This window comes from Scyliorhinus torazame, chromosome 17 (genome assembly GCF_047496885.1).
Source record: "Scyliorhinus torazame isolate Kashiwa2021f chromosome 17, sScyTor2.1, whole genome shotgun sequence".
Taxonomy (NCBI): domain Eukaryota; kingdom Metazoa; phylum Chordata; class Chondrichthyes; order Carcharhiniformes; family Scyliorhinidae; genus Scyliorhinus; species Scyliorhinus torazame.
In genome coordinates, this window is record NC_092723.1 from 14,187,981 (window position 1) to 14,213,372 (window position 25,392).

At 48.8% G+C, this 25,392-nt stretch overlaps 1 protein-coding gene and 1 long non-coding RNA gene across 3 annotated transcripts in view; one reads left to right on the forward strand and one right to left on the reverse strand.

The window, feature by feature from the left end:
* pik3c2b (phosphatidylinositol-4-phosphate 3-kinase, catalytic subunit type 2 beta) overlaps positions 1 to 25,392 on the reverse strand; it is a 226,824-nt gene that overhangs the window by 27,838 nt on the left and 173,594 nt on the right. For both annotated transcript variants that reach the window (XM_072480072.1, XM_072480073.1), the window contains exons 19-26: positions 18,064 to 18,244; positions 17,485 to 17,592; positions 16,117 to 16,209; positions 14,137 to 14,266; positions 6,796 to 6,932; positions 2,493 to 2,662; positions 2,161 to 2,317; positions 1,935 to 2,044 (exon numbers count right to left, since the gene is read on the reverse strand). In XM_072480072.1, the coding sequence (XP_072336173.1) occupies positions 1,935 to 2,044; positions 2,161 to 2,317; positions 2,493 to 2,662; positions 6,796 to 6,932; positions 14,137 to 14,266; positions 16,117 to 16,209; positions 17,485 to 17,592; positions 18,064 to 18,244 (1,086 nt within the window). The remainder of the gene's footprint in view (positions 1 to 1,934; positions 2,045 to 2,160; positions 2,318 to 2,492; positions 2,663 to 6,795; positions 6,933 to 14,136; positions 14,267 to 16,116; positions 16,210 to 17,484; positions 17,593 to 18,063; positions 18,245 to 25,392) is intronic.
* The window catches only part of LOC140393737 (uncharacterized), a 67,874-nt gene that overhangs the window by 5,372 nt on the left and 37,110 nt on the right, over positions 1 to 25,392 (forward strand). The window lies entirely within an intron of this gene.

Below are 25,392 nucleotides of genomic sequence, written 5' to 3' on the forward strand. Positions count from 1 at the left end.
CCTGTAATAGGTAGACCCCACAGGGACCCTGGAATAGCGGGACACCCCACAGGGACCCCTGTAATGGGGAGATCCCCACAGGGATCCCTGTAATAGGGGGACTCCCCAAATAGAGGTAAGTGCATTCCAATCACTCAAATGTGTGATTTCACTGTACTTAGCTCTCTTTGATGTGGTCAATGTTTGTAAACTTTGGGGTTTCATTACTTAGGCCACTGATCTGTGAAGGGAGATGAATGAATCAAAGCGCTGGTGGTTTGTAGAAGCTGTCAATCAAAGACCGCTACTGGAAAGCTAATGGATCTGTGGGAACCAGAATCAGGTCCCAGCTGCTCTCTTCCCAGGAATAGACACGTGGAGCTGCAAGGCAAGTATTACAGCTGTAATTCTGCTCACTGTCCCTGTCTGGACTGTTCTCTAGCTTCCAGACAGGGATCTCTTTTCGTGAAGGAGGGTACCTTTCGGCAGGGGGCCCCTGTGGACCCCATATTACAGGATCCCTGGGGGTCTCCCCCTATCACAGGGGTCCCTATTGGGGGGAGGGGGGGGTGGGGGAGGAGAGGTGTGGGGGGAGGGTCAGGTAGAGGAGGCATGGGCAGGCAATGCATTGTTTGGGGGGAGGGCGTGGGCTCTCGGATGGGCTTGGATGGCGTCTACCAGCATGGCCCTGGCGTGGTGGACCTCGCGGTGGTCCAGGCTCATCACGCTGGTAGAGACCACAAGTGATTTGCGCCCACGTGTTTCCGATTGGCTGGGTGCTGGGCGTCGATCCTGATTTTTCCACAAAGCCCGAATCTCCAACCCATCAGGGAACGTGATCCGAGTATCCCGGGACAGAGAATCCCGCCCATAGAACCAATGGCGAATGCAGAATCCATGTGTTAATAACCTTGTGAAAAAACAAATTGTCTCAATCTCTCCCGTCATTATTCTGGCGATCATGTTTAATTTATCCCCTTTACTTACCAATCCACAACCAGTGCAATCGTTTTATTCCTTCTATTTAGGTCTCCTCTTAACTTTCTTTGTTCAAATGAATAGGGTGATCTAGTGTCTCTTCATACCTGCATCAGCTTTAAAAAGGTCTTATCCATGGCTTCCTAAAGTCAGAGGCCCAAAGCTATTCTGGCTGCGCCTAACCAAAGTGCAGAAGTGGTAGCGATCACGGGCCATACACTAACATGGAGTCACGCAAGTGCTGGGTAATGACCATCTCCAACAAAGAGTGTCTAAACACCTCCCATTGGCATGCAATGGCGTTACCATCATCATCCTGGGGGTTACCATTCACCATTCACACATAAATACTGAGGCTACAATAGCAGGTTAAAGGTTGGGTGGTGATTCACTCACCTCCTGATTCTCCAAAGTCTTCCAATGCACCACAACGGCCAAGCTTAGGGGTGTGATGGAATATTCTACACCTGCCTGGATGAGTTTAACTCCAGTAACACTTAAGAAGCGCAAAACCATTCAGACAAAATACTCTGTTGGAGTGGCATCCCATCTCTCACCGTAAACATTCACACCCCTCCAACATTTGAACAACATTACTGCATTGTGTATCACCCACAAGATACAATACAGCAACTTGCTAAGGTTTCTTAAACAGAACCTCCCAAACCCACAACCTCTACCACCTATGAGGGCAAAGGCAGCAGGTGGACAGCAACACCACCACCTCCAAGATCCTCCCCAAGTCACACAGCATCCTGGCCTGCACATATATCATCGTTCTTTCATAGTTACTGGGGCAATATACTGGGGCTGTACAGCAATTTAGTGGTGCCTTCACTATATGGACCGCCAGCAGATTCAAAATGGTGGGCAATAAACATTAGTCTTTCAAGAAGTGATGTCCACACCCTGTTAACGAATAAATTAAAGAAAAAAAGTAGTTGTCTGTCACGGTTTTGCCGTTCTGGAAACCACACCTTGTGAAGTAGGTGGTAGCATGGGCATCTGTCTCCTGAGGACGAAGGGCATCGTAAACATATCTCAGGTCTTGGATATCAGACAGCTCTGGAATTCCACAGGAAAGCATCTGCAGGAGAAAAGGATCCAATTGTGAGTGAATTTTCAATCCACTGAGCTCTCTTGAATCAAATACAGTAGTCTCGGAAGCAAAATCAATGCATCTCGTCTGCTACATTATCGTACCAGCCCGAGGAGATTGAGGAACAGGTCTGTGTGCTTGCGGATGAGATTGTAAGCTTGGCAGCACAGGTCAACAAAGTCATGGAACCGGCTGGAGGGTTTGTCACCGCCGTTAATAACATATGCCATGTCTGAGGTGAAGACAAATGGAGCCCGATCTCTGTGCAAATAGAAAACAGGTACATTAAAAAAACAACCTGTGTCCAATTTCCTTTCTGGTATTAAATGATTGCATTAAATCTTAAAGAAGTCTGCTCTAGAGAGACAACAGTCATTGTAAATATCAGTCCAGCGACTGTAGCTTATATCAGTGCAGGAGGCATTAATGTACTCACCTTTTAAAGTTACCTAGCATTTGGGCATGGCCGAGGAATTTGCCAAAATCGATATGGAACATGTGGCCACTGGTCTTCAGCATGATATTGTCATTATGCCTGTCACATATGCCCAGGACATAGGTGGCAACACAGCAGCCCGCGCAAGAATAGATGAAATTTTCCACAGCCTAGAATAAAGAAAGAAAGAGTGGAGAAATGGAAACATCTAAATCAGAGTTACCATTGAAACATTCCTCAGGTAGAACTTATTCCAGTCATTCTACCCCTTGCAGCTCATGAACTGGGATACATCCAGAGGATCTGGTGGTCTTGTACTTGCATCCAAAGATCACATACCAAATGTCCATGAAACCTCATTAGCCCATCCGAGATCACAAACAATCTATATCCCCCGCCCCCCCCCCCCCCCCCCCTCTCCAATGGAGCATCCAATGACCTCCACCAGTTATGTTTCAATCGATTGGGGCTGTGTTTGGGTGGAGCTCTGGGGCTGAGTGAGGGAGCTGAAAGGGTTTCTCAATCAGCAAGGTAAAGCGAGGAGCAGAAACGCACAGACTTGGGAGGGCATGGACAAGTCAGCTCCTGCGAAGAGCTAGTTATGACTAGGCAGTAATTCCGCCAGTACTTCTCCCAAGCGACATCGAATTTTGTATTGTCTACAGCCACCACCAGATAGTTTACATCTCCAGAATGCGTTAAATCATATGGCACAGGAACCATAGAACCACAGAATTCCTACAGTGCAGAAGGAGGCCATTTGGCCCTTTGAGTCTGCACCAACCTTCTGAAAGAGCACCGCACCCAGAGCTCAACCCCCTCCCCCCCACCCTCCCTATCCCCGTAACCCCAGGACCCCACCTAATCTACACATCTTTGGAAACTAAGGAGGAATTTAGCGCGGCCAATCCACCTAACCTGCACTTCTTTGGACTGTGGGAGGAAACCGGAGCACCCGGAGGAAACCCGCGCACACACGGGGAGAACGTGCAGACTCCGCACAGGCAGTCGCCCAAGGTCGGAATTGAACCCCGGTCTCTGGCGCTGTGAGGCAGCAGTGCTAACCACTGTGCTGCTCACGGAAGAAGCCATTCGTCTAGTTGTACCAATGCTGAAATAAAATCGAGACAGAACATCACACAATGTGGCTGGAGAAGCAGCACTTCCACAAAAAAAACATCATCTAGCTTGCCTAGTCCTACAGTTATGGCATCTCGGAATCTGTCGAGTTTAGAATTAATGGAAATGACCAATGGTACATTTGGCATTGCCAAACTGGAAATGGAGTTGAGGGCTACCTGAAATTCTTAGCCAAGTCAACAGGAGTACTGATTGAGATGCTTCATATCATAAGACTCATTGAATTTATAGTGCAGAAAGAGGCCATTCGGCCCATCGAGACTACACTGGCCCTTGGAAAGAGCACCCTACTTAAGCCCACACCTCCACCATATCCCTGTAATCCCACCTAACCTTTTGGACACGAAGGGCAATTTAGCATGGCCAAACCACCTAGCCTGCCTGAAGTCAGGAATCGAACCTGGGACCCTGGGACTTTGAAGCAACAGTGCTAACCACTGTGCTAGCATGCGTCTCCACAGGGAGGGAGTTAAAGTCGGAGAGTGAGAGACTAACCCATTGTATGCTCGTCAATATGAAGAGTGCAGAGAAATGGAACACTTTCCATTTCAGATTACAGTCTTTTTAAAAATATATATATTTTATTCAAGTTTTTTGACCAAACATAACAATACGTAGTGTTTCTTTTACACAACAATAAAGCAATATAAATAACCGTGGCCAGTTTTAAACAAATAAATAAGCAATATATAAACAAAAACAAAAAAACAAAACTAAATGGCAACTGCCTTGTCCAAAATAAATACTCTCCAAAAATACGATCCAATATACAATTACATATACCAAATACCTATACATATACAATAACATTCCTGAGAGTCCGTCCGATTCCTCCCCCCCCCGCCCTTCCCCCCCACCACCCCCCCCCCCCCCCCTACCACCCCACCACCCCACCCCCCCCCCCCCTCCCCCCTGGGTTGCTGCTGTTGTCTACTTCTTTTCCATTCCCTCTACCTTTCTGTGAGGTAGTCGACGAACGGTTGCCACCGCCTGGTGAACCCCTGAGCCGAACCCCTTAACACGAACTTAATCCGTTCTAACTTTATAAGCCCTGCCATATCGTTTATCCAGGTCTCCACGCCCGGGGGTTTGGCTTCCTTCCACATTAACAATATCCTGCGCTGGGTTACAAGGGACGCAAAGGCCAACACGTCAGCCTCTCTCGCCTCCTGCACTCTCGGCTCTTCTGCAACCCCAAATATAGCCAACCCCCAGCTTGGTTCGACCCGGATCCCCACCACCTTCGAAAGCACCTTTGCCACCTCCACCCAGAACCCCTGTAGTGCCAGGCATGACCAAAACATGTGGGTGTGATTCGCTGGGCCTCTCGAGCATCTCGCACACCTATCCTCTACCCCAAAAAATTTACTAAGCCGTGCTCCAGTCATATGCGCCCTGTGTAGCACCTTAAATTGTATGAGGCTTAGCCTGGCACACGAGGACGATGAGTTTACCCTACGTAGGGCATCAGCCCACAGCCCCTCCTCAATCTCCTCCCCCAGTTCTTCTTCCCATTTCCCTTTCAGCTCATCTACCATGATCTCCCCCTCGTCCCTCATCTCCCTGTATATGTCCGCCACCTTACCGTCCCCCACCCATGTCTCTGAGATCACTCTATCCTGCACTTCCTGCGTCGGGAGCTGCGGGAATTCCCTCACCTGTTGCCTCGCAAAAGCCCTCAATTGCATATACCGAAATGCATTCCCTTGGGGCAACCCATATTTCTCCGTCAGCGCTCTCAGACTCGCAAACATCCCATCTACAAACAGATCTCTCAGTTGTACTACCCCAGCTCTTTGCCATGCTCCAAATCCCCCATCCATTCTCCACGGAACGAACCTATGGTTATTTCCTATCGGGGACCGCACCGAAGCTCCCGTCCCTCCCCTATGCCGTCTCCACTGCCCCCAAATTTTCAATGTAGCCACCACCACCGGGCTTGTGGTGTATTTTTCAGATTGCAGTCTTAACAGTCAACTACTGCCAGGTCAGTTATAGCCCAACTAGCTGCAGAGTAAAACTCCCTCTGTAGCTGCACCACAAACGTAGAGCCCCACCAGTGTGGATTTTCCCATATCCTCCATCAACCATACATTGGCCTTTCTGAATGGCGATGTCAGACAAGAACAGTTTTATGCTGGAGCCTTTTGAAACAGGAATCAGAATCACATGATTCACGAACCCTACTGACAGTAGACGGAGGAGGTCTCAGTCTTATCAAACTGGGCTGGATTTCAATCTTTAGAGCTCAAAGACATGTGTCTAAGCACCTGTACCACCCAATTCCCCAGTTCCTGGTTGATTCTGAGGCTGCACACAGCAGCTCGACGGGGTAAAGACAAACAGAAGGAAGGAGTACAAAGGACAAAGAAAAGTACAGCACAGGAACAGGCCTTTTGGCCCTCCAAGGCCACGCCGCCCATGCTGCTCGTCTAAACTAAAATCTTCTACACTTCCGGGGTGATGCACGATCGATGACCACGAAAGCGAGGTTGTAGTCCAACCGAAGGCTTGATGTTTCCCCCAGCAGCTCAGGTACAGAAAGAAGGCTGCTGGGGCGGCACGGGCTCTTATACCCCGCCTTGCAGGGCGGAGCTACCATACAGCTTGACCAATAGGAAACATACAATATCTACCAATGGTGTTCTACCATTACCAGGTACCGTAATACCTCTACACAGACCACCACACGGGGTCTGTAAACATCTATTCCCATCCTATTCATGTATTTGTCAAGATGCCCCTTAAATGTCACTATCGTCTCTGCTTCCACCACCACCTCCGGCAGCGAGTTCCAGGCACCCACTACCCTCTGCGTAAAAAAGCGTGCCTCGTACCTCTCCTCAAAACTTGCCCCTCGCACCTTAAACCCATGCCTTTGAGTAATTGACCCCTCTACCCTGGGAAAAAGTCTCTGACTATCCACTCTGTCTATGCCCCTCATAATTTTGTAGACCTCTATCAGGTCGCCCCTCAATCTCTGTCGTTCCAGTGAGAACAAACTGAGTTTATTCAACCCCTCCTCATAGTTAATGCCCTCCATACCAGGCAACATCCTGGTAAATCTCTTCTGCACCCTCTCCAAAGCCTCCCCATCCTTCTGGTAGTGTGGCCTAATAGTAGGGTCCAAAGGAAGGACAGGAAACGGCCAGCTTCTCTTCACCTTCTCATATTCCTCCTCGTTTGGATTATGTTTCTGTAACCATTCCGCCAGTGGATGATCTTTGAAAGATCCTGTTACCCCATGTTCCACCTGAATTTTCCGTAAGGTCTCTGCATTCGGAATCATCTCCACCATTCCTGTAAAATATCAACAATGGTAGTTGAGCAGAAAAAGATTACTGGAACAAGATACCCAACAACTAGTAAGATGATGACTTCCGGGTGCGGCGATGACCAGCTGAGTCGCACGTTTCGGCAGCTCCCGGAGGAACGGACTTTTGGGCTCTTAAAATTGCCGTTGGGGCTCTTATTAACGGCTAAAAGTACTGTGTGGTGAACCAGAAGGGAATCCCCCCTGGATACGGATGAAAAAAGGAGAGGAAGGTGGCCGGATTGCAGTGGATCCTTTAGAGCAGTGGCAAGGAAGGCAAGCAAAAACCAAGATGGCGTCGGAAGGTGGCAGTTTAATATGGGGCTCTGAACAACACGAGTTTTTGAAACGCTGCGTGGAAGAACTCAAAAAGGAAATGAAGAAGGAGCTGTTGGCCCCGATATTACATGCACTTGAAACTGAAGGGTGAAAGGAGGAGCAAAAGGCCCAGGAGCGGGAGCTTCGGGTCGTGAAGGCAAAGGCTGCCGAGAATGAGGACGACATACAGGGCCTGGTGGTGAAGACGGAGATGCACGAGGCACACCATAAACAATGTGTGGAAAGGCTGGAGGCGCTGGAGAACAACACGAGGAGGAACAACCTAAGGATTCTTGGTCTTCCTGAAGGTGCGGAGGGAGCGGACGTCGGGGCATATGTGAGCATGATGCTGCACTCGTTAATGGGAGCGGAGGCCCCGGCGGGTCCGCTGGAGGTGGAGGGAGCATACCGAGTGATGGCGCGAGGACCGAGAGCAGGAGAAATTCCTAGAGCCATAGTGGTGAGATTCCTCCGTTTTAAGGACAAAGAGATGGTCCTTAGATGGGCAAAGAAAACTCGGAGCAGTAAGTGGGAGAACGCGGTGACCCGCGTATACCAAGACTGGAGTGCGGAGGTGGCGAGAAGGAGGGCGAGCTTTAATCGGGCCAAGGCGGTGCTTCACAAAAAGATAAAATTCGGAATGCTGCAACCGGCAAGACTGTGGGTCACATATCGAGGGAGGCACCACTACTTTGAGACGGCGGATGAGGCGTGGACTTTTATCGTGGAACAAAAAATTGGAATGAGCGGGTTATTAAAAAAAAGAACGTTTGAAACAAAGTGGTGGGGCGAGTATGGGGGGCGAAGAGGGGGGTAAAAAAAGGGGGGAAAAGAGGAGTTTTATGTTATTAATCCTGCGATGTGGTAACTTTTCTCTCTTCCACAGGAGGTGGTGGGGGGAGGAAAGGAGGTGGAGGAGATGGGGCGTTGGCCATGGGGGGCGGGGCCAAGGGGGAAGCGCGGGCTCGGTTCCCGCGCTATGATAATCATGGCGGGAATAGGGAAGCAGGAAGGAGGGGACGTCGCACGGTGCGAGCCGAGGTCACGGGGGGAAGCCGAGGTCGGCCAGAGTTTGCTGACTTCTGGGAGCAACATGGGGGGTGTAACTACGCTAGTGGGGGATCTAGCGGGGGAGGTGGGAGGGGGGAACTATTGGGCTGCTGCTGCTGGGGAGAGGGGGGAGCTGGTATGGGGTGGGATGGGCGGGGGGGCACGGCCTGGGGGGGGACACAGCTGCGTGGGAACCGGGTGAGGAACTGGAAAAAGGGGATGGCTAATCGACAAGGGGGGGGGGTAAAAAGCCCCCAACCCGGCTGATCACGTGGAATGTGAGAGGGCTGAACGGGCCGATAAAGAGGGCACGGGTACTCGCACACCTTCAGAAACTTAAGGCAGACGTGGTTATGTTACAGGAAACGCACTTGAAACTGATAGACCAGGTGAGACTACGCAAAGGTTGGGTGGGGCAGGTGTTCCATTCGGGGCTAGATGCGAAAAACAGGGGGGTGGCTATATTAGTGGGGAAGTGGGTAATGTTTGAGGCAAAGACTATAGTGGCGGATAGCGGGGGCAGATACGTGATGGTGAGTGGCAAACTACAGGGGGAGACGGTGGTTTTGGTAGGCGTATATGCCCCGAACTGGGATGGTGCCAATTTTATGAGGCGTATGCTAGGACGCATCCCGGACCTAGAGGTGGGAAAGTTGGTAATGGGGGGAGATTTCAATACGGTGTTGGAACCAGGGCTGGACAGGTCGAGGTCCAGGACTGGAAGGAGGCCGGCAGCAGCCAAGGTGCTTAAAGATTTTATGGAGCAGATGGGAGGAGTAGACCCGTGGAAATTTAGCAGACCTAGGAGTAAGGAGTTTTTGTTTTACTCCTATGTCCACAAAGTCTATTCGCGAATAGACTTTTTTGTTTTGGGAAGGGCGTTGATCCTGAAGGTGAGGGGAACGGAGTATACGGCTATAGCCATTTCGGATCACGCTCCACATTGGGTGGACTTGGAGATAGGGGAGGAAACAGAAGGGCGTCCACCCTGGAGAATGGACATGGGGCTAATGGCAGATGAGGGGGTGTGTCTAAGGGTGAGGGGGTGCATTGAAAAGTACTTGGAACTCAATGATAATGGGGAGGTCCAGGTGGGAGTGGTCTGGGAGGCGCTGAAGGCAGTGGTTAGAGGGGAGCTGATATCAATAAGGGCACATAAAGGAAAGCAGGAGAGTAGGGAACGGGAGCGGTTGCTGCAAGAACTTGTGAGGGTGGACAGGCAATATGCGGAGGCACCGGAGGAGGGACTGTACAGGGAAAGGCAAAGGCTACACGTAGAATTTGACTTGCTGACAACGGGTACTGCAGAGGCACAGTGGAGGAAGGCACAGGGTGTACAGTACGAATATGGGGAGAAGGCGAGCAGGTTGCTGGCACACCAATTGAGGAAAAGGGGAGCAACGAGGGAAATAGGGGGAGTGAGGGATGAGGAAGGAGAGATGGAGCGGGGAGCGGAGAGAGTGAATGGAGTGTTCAAGGCATTTTATAAAAATTTATACGAAGCTCAACCCCTGGATGGGAGGAAGAGAATGATGGGCTTTCTGGACCGGCTGGAATTTCCCAAGGTGGAGGAGCAGGAAAGGGTGGGTCTGGGAGCACAGATTGAAATAGAGGAAGTAGTGAAAGGAATTAGGAGCATGCAGGCGGGGAAGGCTCCGGGACCGGATGGATTCCCAGTTGAATTTTACAGGAAATATGTGGACTTGCTCGCCCCGCTACTGATGAGGACCTTTAATGAGGCAAAGGAAAGGGGACAGCTGCCCCCGACTATGTCTGAGGCAACGATATCGCTTCTCCTAAAGAAGGAAAAGGACCCGCTGCAATGCGGGTCCTATAGACCTATTTCCCTCCTAAATGTAGACGCTAAGATTCTGGCCAAGGTAATGGCAATGAGGATAGAGGATTGTGTCCCGAGGGTGGTCCATGAGGACCAAACTGGGTTCGTGAAGGGGAAACAGCTGAATACGAATATACGGAGGCTGCTAGGGGTAATGATGATGCCCCCACCAGAGGGGGAAGCGGAGATAGTGGTGGCGATGGATGCCGAGAAAGCATTTGATAGAGTGGAGTGGGATTATCTGTAGGAGGTGCGGAGGAGATTTGGTTTTGGAGATGAGTATGTTGGATGGGTGCAGCTGTTGTATAGGGCCCTAGTGGCGAGTGTGGTCACGAATGGACGGGGATCTGCATACTTTCGGCTCCATAGAGGGACAAGGCAGGGATGCCCTCTGTCCCCATTATTGTTTGCACTGGCGATTGAGCCCCTGGCAATAGCATTGAGGGGTTCCAAGAAGTGGAGGGGAGTACTTAGAGGAGGAGAAGAACACCGGGTATCTCTGTATGCGGATGATTTGTTGTTATATGTAGCGGACCCGGCGGAGGGGATGCCAGAGATAATGCGGACACTTCGGGAGTTTGGAGAATTCTCAGGATATAAACTGAACATGGGGAAAAGTGAGTTGTTTGTGGTGCATCCAGGGGAGCAGAGCAGAGAAATAGAGGACTTTCCGCTGAGGAAGGTAACAAGGGACTTTCGTTACTTGGGGATCCAGATAGCCAAGAATTGGGGTACATTGCATAGGTTAAATTTAACGCGATTGCTGGAACAAATGGAGGAGGACTTCAAGAGATGGGACATGGTATCCCTGTCACTGGCAGGGAGGGTGCAGGCGGTTAAAATGGTAGTCCTCCCGAGATTCCTCTTTGTGTTTCAGTGCCTCCCGGTGGTGATCACGAATGCTTTTTTCAAAAGGATCGAAAAGAGCATCATGAGTTTTGTGTGGGCCGGGAAGACCCCGAGAGTGAGGAAGGGATTCTTACAGCGTAGTAGGGATAGGGGGGGGGGGCTGGCACTACCGAGCCTAAGTGAGTACTACTGGGCCGCCAATATCTCAATGGTGAGTAAGTGGATGGGAGAAGAGGAGGGAGCGGCGTGGAAGAGATTGGAGAGGGCGTCCTGTAGGGGGACTAGCCTATAAGCTATGGTGACGGCCCCATTGCCGTTCTCACCGAAGAAATACACCACAAGCCCGGTGGTGGTGGCGACTTTGAAAATTTGGGGACAGTGGAGACGGCATAGGGGAAAGACGGGAGCCTTGGTGGGGTCCCCGATAAGAAATAACCATAGGTTTGCCCCGGGGAGAATGGATGGGGGATTTGGAATATGGCAAAGAGCAGGAGTAATGCAACTGAAAGATCTGTTTGTGGATGGGAATTTCGCAAGTCTGGGAGCGCTGACCGAGAAATATGGGTTGCCCCAAGGGAATGCATTCCGGTATATGCAACTGAGAGCTTTTGCGAGGCAATGAGGGAATTCCCGCAGCTCCCGACGCATGAGGTGCAGGACAGAGTGATCTCAAAGACATGGGTGGGGGACGGTAAGGTGTCAGATATATATAGGGAAATGAGGGACGAGGGGGAGATTATGGTAGATGAGCTGAAAGGGAAATGGGAAGAAGAGCTGGGGGAGGAGATTGAGGAGGGGCTGTGGGCGGATGCCCTAAGTAGGGTAAACTCATCGTCCTCGTGTGCCAGGCTAAGCCTGATTCAATTTAAGGTGTTACACAGGGCGCATATGACTGGAGCACGGCTCAGTAAATTTTTTGGGGTAGAGGATAGGTGTGCGAGATGCTCGAGAAGCCCAGCGAATCACACCCACATGTTCTGGTCATGTCCGGCACTACAGGGGTTTTGGGTGGGGGTGACAAAGGTGCTTTCGAAAGTAGTGGGGGTCCAGGTCAAACCAAGCTGGGGGTTGGCTATATTTGGCGTTGCACAAGAGCCGGGAGTACAGGAGGCGAGAGAGGCCGATGTTTTGGCCTTTGCGTCCCTAGTAGCCCGGCGCAGGATACTGTTGATGTGGAAGGAAGCCAAGCCCCCGGGGGTGGAGACCGTGATAAATGACATGGCAGGGTTTATAAAGCTGGAACGGATTAAGTTCGTCCTAAGGGGATCGGCTCAAGGGTTCACCAGGCGGTGGCAACCGTTCGTCGAATATCTCACAGAAAGATAGAGGGAATGGAAAAGAAGAAGGTAGCAGCAGCAGCCCAGGGGGGGGGGGGGGGGGGGGGGGGGGGGGGAGGGAGGTGGGGTGAGGAACCAGAAGGACTCTCAGGGTTGTTAATATATATGTATAATATGTATAGGTCGTTGCTATAAATAATTGTATATTGGACTGTTAAATCATATTTTTGGAGAGTGTTTATCTGAGACAAGGCAGTTGCCATTTAGTTTTAGTTTTCGTTTTTGTTATATATTATTTATTCTTTGTTTATAAAACAGGTCATTGTTATTTACACGGTTATATTATTGTGTAAAGGATACACAGTGTACTGTGATGGTTGACCAAAAATTTTCAATAAAATATTTTTTAAAAAAACTAGTAAGATGATTGATTATTGACCAGCTAAACTCCAAAATTAATTGATAAAATCAGTAGATTGGAATACTTCAATGGATTGTTCTTCAGTTACATTTTAATTCCATGTCAGCTTATACATATCGATACACTCATCCGACAAGACATATCAGGGACCGACTCAGGCCCACCGACTTATATGGATCAGGAGTTTTCCAGGTTGAATTACTGCTCTGTGCTGACTTAGCTGATCTCAATCAGAGAAGTAGCAATGTTAAAATAACCAAGAGATAGCTTTGCATTTATATAGCACCTTTCACAAAATCAGGATGCTCCAAATTGTTTTTCAGAAAATGAACAATGTTTGAGGTATAATTACAGCTGTCATGTGACAATTGTGACATCCTGTATCACATGCAGCAAGGCTCCAGAAACAGGATTGAGATAACAACCAGATGATCGTGTTTTAGTGATGTTGGTTGAGAAGAAATACTACCCAGGACACTGGGGAGAATTCACCTGCTCTGCTTCAAGAGAATGCCATGGGATCTTGTGCATCCAGCTTTTGGAGACGAGATGGAGCCTTGGTTTAATCATCTGAAAGGTGGCAACACCAAGACTCCCTCAGCACTCTACTGGTGCTAGCATAAAATGTGCACTCAAGTCTCTGAGATTTGGGTTTAAACCCACAACCTTCTGATTCAAGAGGCAATGGCCACTGACCCAAGCATTCTTTGGTTGGAGGTATGGGCTGGCCATCCAATCAAGTATTCTGCCCCACATGACTATCCAATGTGCACCCCAGGAAGAGTAGGGAGACCGAGTGAGAAGAGAGTGTGACTTACATATGGAGATGTCCACCTCCACATCAAATGCCAGCTGACAGATATTGTTCAGGCTGAACCTTAAGAATGGTCACTTGGCTGAGGTATAGTGTACTACCAACAGACCAATTCTCATGAGATTTCATTTAAACTCCTGTACCTCACAAGGTTTAGAGTTATGGATTAACCCTAGAGACATACATTTAGATGGGCTTAACATGGTGCACAATTGAAATGGAGACAAAGGGAAAATGTTTAACCTGCATGCTGTCAAGCAAGTGGCATACTGACTTTACACCCAACTAATATGAGTGTTCACTGATTCAGAGCAGACCAAAATCAGTTGGGTTGCAAAGCAAGCACTGCCAGAATCCAAATGGGTGGGCTGTATTAAAATTATTTCAGGAGTCACACATTTGGTCCAGTCAATATTTTTCGTTGTCAGAATCTATGAGGAGCAATAAGTAATAAAATCTAGCTTAATGAGGAAAATCAGAGCAGGTGGGTTCACCAAAACTGTTTGGGAGTTATACATGACAGAAGTCGTCAGAACCTTCTTGATTTACCCTATTATCCCAGAATGCAACAGCCTATTCCCAATCACGTTACTATTCAAAAATTGACTATGTGGTTTATGAGTACCTCGTCCCCATCCTGTTGAGGTACACTTGAAGAAGATCATGCGCATGTCCAGGCCCTCCTGAATCCAGATCTTGTTCATGATGCGGATCATCTGGAGTGTCAGCATGTCCTGGCGCAAGTCATCCCCAGTCTAGACAATGGCAATACACAACAACGTTTAAGCACGGCCACTTAACCCAAGTTTCTCCACCCTCCCTCCACCCTTCCCCATCCCACCACACCCAATCCCAGGCCCTTTCCTCCTTAGTAGGTGCTAATCCTTGATGCAGTATAATTCCATTCCTGACTGCAGGCCTCTCTGCAATCAAAGCCAAACAGTCCAGCATAGACAGGGAGCATTTTCAATAGATGGGATTTTCCATGCTCTCCACCCCCCCTACCTCCCCCCGCGGTGGCTGCCCGCATTGGTCGCGGTGTCAGGATCTCCCAGTCCCGCTGCTACCAACGGGATTTCCCATTGTTTGCACCCTCCGCTGCCAGTGACTGGAAAATCCCATATGCTCGACCACCTAATATTCCTTTATTTTTCTCCCTTCCTGAAAGGTAATGGAGACTGGGGATGGCGGTTCTCACAGGTGCCACAAGTCAGCATTATCTTCATTACTTCAATACATCTCTGCAGCTAGAGAACAAGTGTTGGTTAACTGTGGGGTCATGAAAACCAAAACCAATGCCTTCCTCAGCAATGTCCGCACAGATACACTTTAGAGCACAGACCATTGAACAGCAATTCCAAAATGTAATCCTAAATTTGATTTTTGGCCTCTTATGTCCAAGAATGTACGGGCCATTTGCAGCACCTCCCTTTGCAGATTAACAATGGGATAGATTTTGTCCAATTCCAAGCTGCTTATTAAGAGAGTTATTTTACAGTCACAGCTAAAGAGGCACACATATGTTACTTGGCACATTAGTCAGTCAGTGACGAAACTTGATTATATTTCTAGGACCAATACCCTGTAAAAGACTGTTATTGCACAGAAGACAAGAACTAAATCCTGGAAATCGTGACCTGGCCTAATTCAGAAATGTAACTTTCAGTTGGACGGCACAGTGATTAGCACTGTTGTCTCAGGCCGCTGAGGATCCGGGTTCGATCCCGACCCCGGGTCACTGTCCGTGTGGAGTTTGCACATTCTCCCGTGTCTGTGCGTGGGTCTCACCCCCACAACCCAAAGATGTGCAGGGTAGGTGGATTGGCCACGCTAAAAAGGGGCTGTTTAGCACAGGGTTAAATCGCTGGCTTGGAAAGCAGACCAAGGCAGGCCAGCAGCACGGTTCAATTCCCGTAACAGCCTTCCCGAACAGGCGGCGGAATGTGGCGACTAGGGGCTTTTCACAGTAACTTCATTTGAAGCATACTTGTGAGAATAAGCGATTTTCATTTCAATTGCCCCTTAATTGGAAAAAAAAAAGAAAAAGAACTAAGTTTATAAAATTTTTTTTAAAAAAATGTAAATTCCAGTTACTGCCACTTCCGTCACTGGACACATGAAAGCAGAGTTTTGACTTGACACAGCAGGATCACAGAAACTCATTGTACTGACCACCATTGTGCCTCTGGTCAAACACTACCAAAAAGCAAAGCAAGCTAATGTTGTTTATTGCCCCATCTCCAGGAACGGGTTCCATTTTTCCTTTTTAAAAAAAATCCATGTGGTCTGGCAGACACCACACTCATTGGCATGCACAGGGTGAAGTGTTGCTTCCAGGGAAGTGCACTCCTTCACTGGGGACGAGGAGGTGGGTCAAAGTGGTCGGACATGACTTTCCTTACAACCATCCAACGGTACAACCAAGAAGCCAAATATCCATGCATGGATTTGAGAGTACAAACTCACGTCATATCACTCACTACCTGTCAAGTAATCAACCAGTGCCAAAGATTTCATTGCCTCCAGAAGAAGCACAACTTTGACCATAACTGGTGCACATTTTTTCTCAATGTTCAAAAACATATTCCAAAATTGCTAAACCTACCTTAACAATGACATCAATGTTATCCCCCAAAGGGTCTGCATTGATGAAGGAGATCTTCAAAGGAACTGCATTGGAATTGAAGAAGGAACAAGCCTGTGGGTGCAATAAAAAAAAAAAAAATAGCATTTGCCTTCCGTTTGCACTCACCATTCACCCGGTCTCACACGTTTGCTACCACCTGCACATTCCCTTCCAAGTCGCCCATCATCCTGTTCCTTAACCGTCACTGGAACAAAATTCTGCAACTCCCTCCCTAAAAGCATTGTGGGTGTGCCTACACCACATGGACTACAGGGGCTCAGGAAAGCAGCTCATCTTTTCACGGGGAATAAGGGATGGACAATAACTGCTGGTCTAGCCATGGTGTGAATGAACAAAAAAAAATCCAACTCTGTGCCATTCAGAGTTGAGAACAGAGGCTTTCTGGGACAGGGCTATCTCTGTCGACAACGTCAATTAAATTTCAAGGTTAGTCCCTTCAGAGTAAAGGGTGAATGACGCAGGTCCCTCCTTCACCTGAGAGTAACAAACACTTGGGAAAACCATCACGTACAGGTTTCCTTCCAATTCACCCAACACCCAGACGAATATACATCATCGTTCCCTCATTGTCACTGGGCTAAAGTTCTAAAACTCCCAATCTAACAGCACTGTGTCTGTGCCCTACAACGATTCAAAAGGCAGCTCACTATCACCATTTGGAGGACATTTAGGGATGGGCAATACATACTGGCCTTTCCAGTGATTGTTACATCCTAGAATTAACAAAATGAAATCTCAAAAAAAAAACTCCGAAGGAAGCTTAGGAAACAAGTACGAGAAATAGAGTTTTTTTAAAAAATATATATTTTTATTCTCCATTTTCACATTTTCCTTCTAAATTTACACCCCACCCACAGACAGTTAACGGTAACAAATACAAAATCAATCCCCTTAACAATACGAATGATCCCATCCTCCCACCACCCCAAACAACGGCCCACCTGTCAATATATGCATCCAATAAAACAAACCCTCCCACGGTGGCAACAAAAAAAACAAAGGAGTAAAAGAAAAAGGAGTCCGGGACTGTCCATGGTCACCATTGACCTATAGAGTCCACTCCCCCTCCCCCACTACACTCAACGCCCTCCAACCTCTGAAAGAGTACTGTACATGATACCCAAGAGTTGTACCGCGCCCCCCCCCCCCCCCCAAACTCCTCCCGTCCACTGCCTGTTGTAAAACCCCTCCCCACAACCTCGGTTCCTTCACCCCAACTTTCCACCCCGGCTAGACCACTCGGACCCTGTTCATAAAAAATAGAGTTAAGGAGGTTTTAAAAAATGGGAAGTGCAAACTTAAACAAATTTACAGAATGTAACACACTTTTGGATTGACTCCATTGGCTAAAAGACTTGGGTTCAAAGGCAAGCGACAGTGATCCTGGACGCTGAAGAACTGTTGCACCTCCTCCATGTTTTCCCGAAGTATAGTCTGCAACAGAAAGATCAACCAGTTGTCTTCAGAACTTCTGATAGTTAAATCTTAACCCCCCCCCCCCCCCACCTCGATTACTGATCGTGTCAGCAGAAATGCTCATGTATATTCCAAGAGGAGCAACAGCCAGGAGGAACAAGAGGCTCCACAGAATGACACAAATCTTATCAGAGAATCCAGTGCAATTCTCAAGTATCTGTGATGTTGCCCTTCTCATTACTGCCCAAGTAAAATTTGCCTCAGCTGAGAGCAGTCTTACTACAGCACCACAGCAGTGAGGGAATTTGAGAATTCAACTCAAACATGGGTTTCTGTTAAAAGCAATCTCTAAGACAATAAGAGACAGTATTTCAACATTGGTAGAGTTTCAGTACAGCAGGTGATATGAAAATCCTTCTTGCACTGGCCTGGTGTGAGGACAGTGCTGCACAAACCCTTTGTCTTCTGACCTGGCGTGAAGATACTGACCTGGCGTGAAGATGGAGAAATGTCTCGGACTTTCTGTGCTATTTTAGCCAGGATATGGGTTAGTTTGGTCTGCTTGTCAAACTCCTCCCTCATGCCCTTTCCGATACAGCACAGTAAGGCCCCAAGAAGATGCTGATATCGGGCATTGAAGTGAGAGTCATTTAACGCATCCTTCAACAACCTGCGAATCAAGAAAATAAAATCTTAAAACTATTCGAGCAGACAGCTGCGAGACAAGGGGATTGAGATGAGAGGTCAAAGGTTTCACTGTGTCAAATAAGACAATTTATATATCCCAATTGAATCACTGCTGTTCCATTAATTGTAGCCCAGGACATGGTGTTTTGTAGCCCAGAGAGTGGTGGGTCTGTGGAATTCATTGGCACAGAGGGCGGTGGAGGCTGGGACGTTGAGTGTCTTTAAGACAGAAGTTGATAAATTCTTGATTTCTCGAGGAATTAAGGGCTATGGAGAGAGAGCGGGCAAATGGAGTTGAAATCAGCCATGATTGAATGGTGGAGTGGACTCGATGGGCCGAATGGCCTTACTTCCACTCCTATGTCTTATGGTCTTATGGTTGTGCAATGGGTTTGTTTGATGTCTCAGCAATGAGATCTCGAGACTTATATGCTTGAACATGAAAACTTTGTTAACCCAGAACTGTGACCAGGTCCCAGTTGCTGCCATGCACGGTGGTGCTGTCTCCATGCAGGTCAATTCCTTCTAGATTGTTCACTCTGAGCCCATTATCATGTGACTCTGTATGTCATACCGGGTCCCACGTTAGCCTTTGCTCTGCCGAGCACCTTTACATTACAATGGCATGCAGGCACATGCAACATCTTCGAATATAAAGCTATTATTGTTTGATATGCTGTGTCGAGGAACATCAGGAAAAGTTTCCACAATACCACAATTTGGACATTGGGCAAAAGGCAAAAAGCACACTAACGTTTCATGGGAGTTGCCCTGGAAGAACAGCCAAGAGATGTGTCCAGAAAACTATAAGACACAAGAGCAGAAGTAGGCCAATCGGTCCATCAGGTTTGCTCCACCATTCAATGAGGTCATGACTGATCTGATATAATCCTCAACACCACGGGCGAAATTCTCCGTAATCGGCGCGATGTCCGCCGACCGGCGCCAAAAACGGGGCAAATCAGTCCGGCATCGCGCCGCCCCACAGGTGCGGAATCCTCCGCATCTTGAGTGGCCGAGCCCTAACCTTGAGGGGCTAGGCCCACACCGGACTGATTTCCACCCCGCCAGCTGGCGGGAAAGGCCTTTGGTGCCCCGCCAGCTGGCACGGAAAGGTCATTGCCGGGCGGCGCATGCGCGGGAGCGTTAGCGGCCGCTCACGGCATCCCCGCGCATGCGCAGTGGAGGGGGTCTCTTCCGCCTCCGCCATGCTTTGAAAGCAGACCAAGGCAGGCCAACAGCACGGTTCAATAGCCGTAATAGCCTCCCTGAACAGGCGCCGGAATGTGGCGACTAGGGGCTTTTCACAGTAACTTAATTTGAAGCCTACTTGTGACAATAAGCGATTTTCATTTCATTTCATTTTCATGGTGGAGACCATGGCGAAGGCGGAAGGAAAAGAGTGCCCCCACAGCACAGGCCCGCCCGCGGATCGGTGGGCCCCGATCGCAGGCCAGGCCACCGTGGGGGCACCCCCTGGGGGCAGATCGCCCCGCGCCCCCCCCAGGACCCCGGAGCCCGCCCGCGCCACCTTGTCCCGCCGGTAAGAGAGGTGGTTTAATCCACACCGGCGGGACAGGCATTCCAGCAGCTGGACTTCGGTCCATCCGGGCCGGAGAATCGGGGGGGGGGGGGCGCCAACCGACGCGGTTCACGCCCCCGCCGAATCTCCGGTGCCGGAGAATTCGGCAACCGGCGGGGCGGGATTCACGCCAGCCCCCGGCGATGGGTTGGAGAATCCCGCCCCACATTCCCGCCTAATTCCCAGAATCTTTGATTCGCTTACTGATGAAAAATCTGTCTATCTCAGCCTTGAACATGCGTAACCACCTAGCCTCCACAGCCTTCTGCAATAAAGAATTTGATTTGACTTATTGTCACATGTACCGAAGTACAGTGAAAAGTATTGAACATATTGGGCGCTATTCTCCCCCCCCCCACGCCGGGTGGGAGAATCGCCGGGGCGCCGCGCGAATCGCGCCACGCCGTCCCACATGCGATTCTCCCACCCACCGGAAACCAGCGGCGCGCGATTCGCACCGGGCCGCTCGGAGAACCGGCGAGCGGCAATTCTCCGGCCCGGATGGGCCGAGCGGCCGCTACGACACGACGGGTTCCCGATGGCGCCGTCCACCCCTGGTCGCTGCCAGCGGGAACTCTGCGGGAACGCTGGGGGGGCGGCCTGTGGGGGAGGGAGGGAGGCTCCGTCACCGGGGTGGCCTCCGATAGGGTATTGCCCAGCGATTGGGGCCCACCGATCAGCAGGCCGGCGTCTCCTCCCCCGGGCCTACCTCCTTCCGCGCGCGGCCCCAGAACACCGCCGCCATGTTGCTGAGGGGCCGGCGCGCGCAAGATGTTCCCCAGACAAGCACAGGATGGCGCGGCCCAACTGCACATGCTCAGGATTGGGCTGCCCCCACTGCGCATGCGCGGGTTGGCGCGGCGGCCATTTGGCATCGCGTAAGGTTGCTGGGGCGGCGTGAACCGCTCCAGTGCCGTGCTGGCCCCTGTGGGGGCCAGAATAGGTTGTGCCCGGGCCCTGTTTGCGCCGTCGCGAAACGCAACGGCATTCACGACGGCGCGAACACTTGGCCTCCATATCGGAGAATCGCCCCCATTCACTATCCTCAGGGAAGAACTCCCTCCTCATATGGATCTTAAGGGGTGATATTACGCCCTCTGGTCCTAGACTGTCCCACAAAGGGAACCAACCTCTCAGTATCTAGCTTGACAAGGCCCCTGAGAATACCAATTGTCTCAATAAGGTCATCTCTCATTCTTCCAAACTCCAATGAGAACAGGCCAAAATACTCAATCTATCCTCACAAGAAAATCCCTCCATACCCAAGATCAACTTAGTGAACCTTCTCTGGACTGCCCCCAAAGTCAGTATACCTTCCCTTAGATAGGGGGACCAAAACTGTTCACAGTATTCCAGTTGGGATCTAACTAGTGTTTTGCACAGTTTTAGCAAGACTTCTCTATTTTTATACTCCATTCCCTTTGAATTGAAGGCCAACATTCCACGTATGCTCCCTGTTACCTATTGAACTCATGCTAGTATCAATTTATAATATATTGAAAATCTGATATGTACTTAGATCTCATGTCTATAAAATGTTATTTTCAACTGTCAAGATTTTCCCTCAGACTTCTGTCAACCTTTCCCATTATAAATTCTTATGTAGGCATTCATAGTGACGTCTATCAATGTAAACTGTCACGTTGTAATTACACATTTCCACCAAAAGTGATGCTGTGGCAATTCAAAACCCCTTCTTCTAAGTACTCAGCCTCTGCAGTGGAGAAGCCCAATGCCATGATCCAGCCCAATGCCATGAACTGTGTTTAGTTGTAAATGATATAAAATCAAAATATTATCTAAAATATTAGAGCTTAAGACTTCATAATGTTGACCAAATTATATTAGCATGTCAAATTATTTCACATTCTTCAGCCTTGCTTCACAAGGCTAAATCGCTGGCTTTGAAAGATGACCAAGGCAGGCCATCTGCACGGTTCAATTCCCGTACCAGCCTCCCCGAACAGGTGCCGGAATGTGGCGACTAGGGGCTTTTCACAGTAACTTAATTTGAAGCCTACTTGTGACAATAAGCGATTTTGATTTTGATTCCATTTCACTTAGGGTTTCACAGCATCCGGCAGCGCAACCTGGCCCATAAATGACGGGAGACCCCGCTCCCGGGATCTACCCAGCTCACAGCGCCTCAGGACATCGAACATGATCTTACAATGTGAAGCCCACCCTTTGTTGGTGGGATCACTTTTTGGCAAATCTGAATATTAGAGCATGTCTCACTTTAATATGCAGTTCCCGGAGGTAACCAAGGCATTGGGATCTACCCCCTTGGAGACTTCGGTGAGCGCTGGTCTCCACAAATGGGGACCAGACAAAACGGCACTCGTGGAGGTCTCCCAGGAGATTGGGGTCTCGCAGGGGATTGTAGGCTCCCAGGTGTAAAAATGCAATGCTCATTTCCTATGTAGATGGTTAGGTGGATTGGCCATGCTAAATTGCCCCTTAGTGTCCAAAAAGGTTAGGCGGTGTTACTGGGTTACGGGGATAGGGTGGAGGCATGAGCTTAAGTAGGGTGCTCTTTCAAGGACTGGTGTAGACTCAATGGGCTGAATGGCCTCCTTCTGCACTGTAAATTCTATGATTCTGTGAACTCCCAATTCTTTCTTCACCACATGAAACCCATCTCCCTCCTCATTCCTACCTACTCTCATCCCAACCTATACAATGCTGAAGTAAGCAACATACCCACTGGCACACAAACACGCCTGTGCTCCCACACTGTCACAGCTCAACTGAGATGGTCCTCAGAGCAGGAATGTTGGAGAGCGAATAATGCAAAACATGCATCACCATTGTTTCTCTTCCGACCTCTACACAGCAAAGGATCAGTTCTCGGCAGTCATTTTTCTCCAAATTTAACTGGTCTAGTTTAAACCTTCCTTAAGGTGAGGTGAGGGGCTGAGCTGGATATCCCAACTGGATGGGAGATGATTACCGCAGTGTGTCAGGAAACCCAAGTGCAAAAGGTTTTCCCATCTAAGGCACGAGCGCCACATGGCTTTACTTATTTTCTGATCGTGGCCTGTCCTGTCTTGTTTGGGGTTTGTGCATTGTCACCTAGCAAGTATTAATTACTACTACATTAATACTGAGGAGTGTTACAGCGGAATAATAGAGGGTCCTGCAAACGCTTAGCTTCCGTGCATTCAGAACTCTTGGCCTGTCAGCTCGATTGTTGACAGTAATTTATAGCCGCTCCAGCTCTCTAATGTTGCGAGCGCTTCAGGCCACTCTTGAGCAATTTGACTTCTCTGTTTATTCTGTGGGTGGATGTCACCAAAGAGATTAACAGGGGATGGGAGGGAACTGCCTGCCAATGCATTATACAGACCTGACTGCCAGAATTTGTTGTTAGTCACACACCTATTTGCAATAGTCAGCATTCGAAGTCCAACTTTCCCAGGATTGTCAATTATACTTAATCAAGAGTGTAGCATCACCAGCTTTGCAGCAACAGCAACTTCTATTTCTATAGTTCTTTCAATGTAATAAAACATCCAAAGGAGCTTTAGAAGAGTTTTATCAACAGGGGATACAACGGAAGATGATTAAAAGTTTGGTCAAAAAGGTAGGTTTTGAGAGTGCCTGAAAGGTGAAAAGGAAGCAAGGGAGGTATAAAAGTTCAATGCAGCACTGCTGGAGCTTACAGCTTGGCAGTTAAAGACACAGCAATCAAGTGCGGCACGGCGGCACAATGGCTAGCACCACTGCCTCACAACGCCAGGGACCAGGGTTCATTTCCAGCCTCGGGCGATTGTGTGGTGTTTGTACGTTCTTCCCGTGTCTGCGTGGGTTTCCTCCGGGTGCTCTGGTTTCCTCCCACAGTCCAAAGATGTGCAGGTGAGGTGGATTGGCCGTGATCAATTGCCCCTTGGGTTAGGTTAGGGAACGGGTGGAGCGCTCTTTGAGAGGGCTGGTGCGGACACGGTGGGCCAAATGGCCTCCCTTCTGCTCTGTAGTGATTCTACAAACCTATGAATTAAAATTAGGGCCATAATTGAGGAAATGCAGATAGCCTGGAGATGGGCAACACCAATTTGAGATTATAAAGGCAGGGAGGGATGAGGCCATTGAGAGATTTGAAATCAAGGATGGGAATTGTGAGCTGAAGGTTTAACTGGAAGCCAATGCAAGTCATCAAGTGGCGGGTGAATTAGGGCAGAATTTTGGGTGACCTCCAATTTGCCTGCAGAAAACTACAGGAGACTGACCCAGTTGGCCACGCACTGCGTCAGGTAGTTTGTGGATTCACTCCATTTACAGAGTCTGACATATATAATCAATTCAGCAGCAAAGCAATGTCTCCTTTCATGACCTTTTCTCTTGGATCAAAACCCTGTTCTACCATTGGAAAAACAGCAGGAGGTTCTCGTGGTGTCCTGGCCCAAATACAAGCAAGAAACAAATTAATTAGTCATCCATCAAGCATCAGGTGCCATGTTTACCTATAACAGTGGTCATGGTACATCAAAAAGTAATTTGTTGGTGTGACATATTTTGACGTGATGAAGGAATAAGAAGTGCTTTTCATTTATATCACAGTGTTAATGATCACAACACCCATAAACGTTTAAAATAAACGTGTGTTGGAAGTGTGGTCACTGTAGTGAGGTAGAAAACGTGGCAACTAATTTGCACACAATGAACCTACACAAACCGCAATCAGGAAATGAGTATCTATTTTAATAACGCTGGGTCAGGAATTAATATTGTTTATAATACTGGGCAGAAAGGCCCTCCTTCCAGCAGTGCTGTGGGATCTTGTACACCTACTTGTGAGGGCAATCGGATCCTTGGCATAAAATCTCGTAACGTTTTATAAATGCAAGCATTATTTTAAACATCATATATACTTGAAGTACTTTGTCACACCAATCCACATGCATCAGAAACAGCACCAAACAGCACTTTGCACTGGACCCTGTAAACAGCAATATTTCACGTTATACTGCAGTCTGATTTTATTGGAGTTACTAACAAGGTTCAAGTTCTGCTTTTTCAAACAAGAATTCAGCCAAAGGCTCCTCACTGGCTCTGTTTCTGTGCTTTTCATTAAAGGCATCGTCAATTTTCCCAAAACTCAGCAAGAGTGCGCTAAAATTAATGTGAGGTGATTGAACTCAGGAACACTGGCAAAACTGGTTAATTCAGCCTCAGCAAAAAAGCTGTAATTAAAAACCAACTGACCGACCTCTCTCGTTCTACCTTGTGAAAAGTGCTTTTTTTTGTTGCTTCGGTGACGTTTGGTGGTCTACCGTTTATAGTCGGTTTTGAGTGGGCCGGAGTCAGGATGAGTCGAGTAATATACAAGCACATGACAGGGCAGCACGGTAGCACAAGTGGCTAGCACTGCGGCTTCACAGCGCCAGGGTCCCGGGTTCGATTCCCCGCTGGGTCACTGTCTGTGCCGAGTCTGCACGTCCTCCCCGTGTCTGTGTGGGTTTCCTCCGGCTGCTCCGGCTTCCTCCCACAGTCCAAAGACGTGCAGCTAGGTGGATTGGCCATGATAAATTGCCCTTGGTGACCAAAAA